This window comes from Rhincodon typus, chromosome 42 (assembly GCF_021869965.1).
Source record: "Rhincodon typus isolate 14 chromosome 42, sRhiTyp1.1, whole genome shotgun sequence".
Taxonomy (NCBI): Eukaryota; Metazoa; Chordata; class Chondrichthyes; order Orectolobiformes; family Rhincodontidae; genus Rhincodon; species Rhincodon typus.
In genome coordinates, this window is record NC_063373.1 from 5,919,936 (window position 1) to 5,922,896 (window position 2,961).

General features: G+C 53.9%; 1 protein-coding gene across 1 annotated transcript in view; it reads right to left on the reverse strand.

Annotated features, from left to right (window-relative positions):
* The window catches only part of LOC125487501, a 39,711-nt gene that overhangs the window by 7,423 nt on the left and 29,327 nt on the right, over positions 1-2,961 (reverse strand). The window contains exon 11 of the mRNA XM_048619104.1: positions 2,731-2,826. Coding sequence (XP_048475061.1) covers positions 2,731-2,826 — 96 coding nt within the window. The remainder of the gene's footprint in view (positions 1-2,730; positions 2,827-2,961) is intronic.

The window sequence follows — 2,961 nt, forward strand, 5'->3', positions numbered from 1 at the left end:
AACCCACCCTAACCTGCACATCCCTGGGCACTATGGGTAATTTCCCATGGCTAACCCACCCTAACCTGCACATCCCTGGGCACTATGGGTAATTTCCCATGGCTAACCCACCCTAACCTGCACATCCCTGGGCACTATGGGTAATTTCCCATGGCTTTCCCACCCTAACCTGCATATCCCTGGACACTATTGGGAATTTAGCATGGCCAATCCACCCTAACCTTTGGACTGTGGGAGGAAACGGGAAGAAAGGAGCCAGGCTCCGACAGCTTGCGCTTCCGTTCAGCGGAATTATGGCTGATCCGACATTCCTCAGGCCCGCTCTCCCTCGAGTTCCCTACTCATCGTGCATCTGAGCTTTAAGTGTACCTGGGAACACCAGTCCCCTTCGAGCTTCCTTCCTCCGAGTCCACTCCCCGTCCCGACTCGGAAATATATCGGCCGTTCCTTCAGTGTGGGCTGGGTCTGAATCCCTGGAATTCCCCTCCCTGAGAGGGACACTGTGGGTCTACTCTACAGCACATGGGACTGCAGCAGTTCAAGGTGGCGACTCAGCACCAGCTCCTCAAAGGGGGCAATTAGGGACAGGGGCTATAAATGCTGGCCAAGCAGCGATGCCCACATCCCATGCATTAAATAAAACACCCTGCCCTCAACAATTTTCTGTGGCAATGGAGTTCCAAAGTCTCGCAACCTTCTGAGAAGAGAAATTTCTCCTCATCTCAGTCTTAAATTGTGTTCCTTTATTCTGAAACTGTGCCCTCTGGTGCTAGACTGTCCCACGAGGGGAGAAACCTCCTCTCAGCATTTATCCTGTCGAGTTCCTTGAGAATCCTATATGTTTCAATGAGGGCACCGCTCATTCTTCTAAACCCCAGTGAGTACAGTCCCAGCCCATTCGCTCATAAGACAATCTCTCCGTACCAGGGATCATCCCAGTGAACCTCCTCTAAACTGCCTGCAATTAAACAATATCTTTCCTTAAATAAGGGAACCAAACCTGCTCCCAGTCCTCCAGATGTGGTCTCACTGGCACCTTGTACGCTTTCAGTAAGCCTTCCTGACTCCAACCCCCTTTGAAATAAGGGCCAACACCCCATTAGCAGAGGAAGGTGATGGCCTAGTGGTATTATCGCTGGACTGTTTATCCAGAGATCCAGATAACGTTCTGGGGACCGGGGTTCAAATCCCGCCACGGCAGGTGGTGAAATTTGACTTGTGTAAGTATCTGGAATTAAGAATCTAATGATGACCGTGAATCCATTTCCAATTGTTGGGGAAAAACCCATCCGGCTCTCTTTAGGGAAAGAGACTGCCATCCTTACCTGGTCTGGCCTACATGTGACTCCAGACCCCACAGCAATGTGGTTGACTCTTAACTGCCCTCTGGGCAATTAGGAATGGGGCAATAAATGCTGGCCTGGCTAGCAATGCCCACATCCTGTGAACGATTACCTGTTGAATGCCGACCTGTTGCCTGTGTGCAAGCTTTCTGTGTCTCGCTCATAAGTCACCCCAAATTCCTTTGTGTTACAGCTTTCTGCAGTCTTTCACCGTTTGAATAACACTCTGCTCTCCCTTCCAAAAGGAGCACCTTTCTTTGCCCGTCTGTAAACGATTTGCATCCCTCTTGCAACCTGCCTTTCCACCTGTTTTTTGCATTGTCTGCGAGTCTGGCTACAGTGCAATCTCTTCCGACCTCCGGGCCTTTAACTCCACTCCCAGGTCACCGACCTTATCCCCCGTTCGCTGCTCGCTCAGAAGGGTGCAGAGGAGATTAGAATCACAGACCCCCAACAGCGTGGGGGACAGACCATTTGGCCCGTCGAGCCCGCACCACTCCCCCCTTCCAACAGCATCCCACCCAGACCCATTCCCCTACACTATCCCTGTAAACCCCTGCATTTCCCATGGCCAATCCAGCCGCACACCTTCCGACTGTGGGAGGAAACCAGAGCACGCGGCTACTCCCCTGACCATTAATGAGGATGTTGCAAACACGCAGCGGTGAGTAAAGGCTGGAGCAGACGAGGTTGGTACTCGCTCGAATAGGGGTGGCCCCTTTGATGGAGGCGTACAGAACTGAGTGAAGGGCCTGTTCGCCTTCAAAGAGGCCATTTGCTGGCTGGTGGGAGGTGGGTTACATAGATCTACAGGCCGTAGGAGCAATGGCGAGACCGTCTTCGTATGGGTGGGGGGGACGGGGGGAGGTGCAGTTGGGGTGTGGGATTGCGAGGTCTAGCGGGTAAGCATCCCTGCCTCAGGTTCGAATCCCGCCCCCAATGCCAACACCGGCTGAGCGGTCCATTTCTGACCACCGCAGCTTCGACGGGCCAAAGGGCACGTCTCTCTGAGCCCTTGACCCACCGGCCTTTCGGGGTGGAGGGGGGAGGTGAGCAGCTGCATGGGTAACGTGGCACACCCCCAACCTGCCCCGAAGAGGTTGACCATCCCGCTGCAGACCCTTGCCAGGATGGCAGGAGGTTTATTTTTTTGTGGGGGGGAGGGGGAAGAAACAGAGACCCGCCCCGCCATCAGGTATTCGTGGCTCCAGGGCGCTGGGATGGTCAAAAAGTGACAGCAAATCCCCTAGCGAAATGTTAATAAACTGCACCGTCGCCAACGTGAGGTCATCATCTCCGATGGGCCGAAAGGCTGGAGTGGGGATGAAATGGAGTTAAACTGAACGCAGAACAGAAGAGAGGAAGGAGCCAGGCGGGGCGTCATTACCTTGAAGAAAGGGCTGCCGTATCTGGCCAGGAGCGCGTCACACTGAGGTTTGTTCCTTATGTACAGGGCGTACATGGCAAAGTGCTCTTTCTGCAAGCAGGAGGGTGGGGGGACAGAGGGAGAGAGAGGGAGGGAGAGAGAGAGAGAGAGAGAGACGGAGAGAGGTCAGGCCACGTTCATGAAACTGAAACTACAGAGAAGTGAAAGCTGAGGGAAGGTGGAGGACTGGGT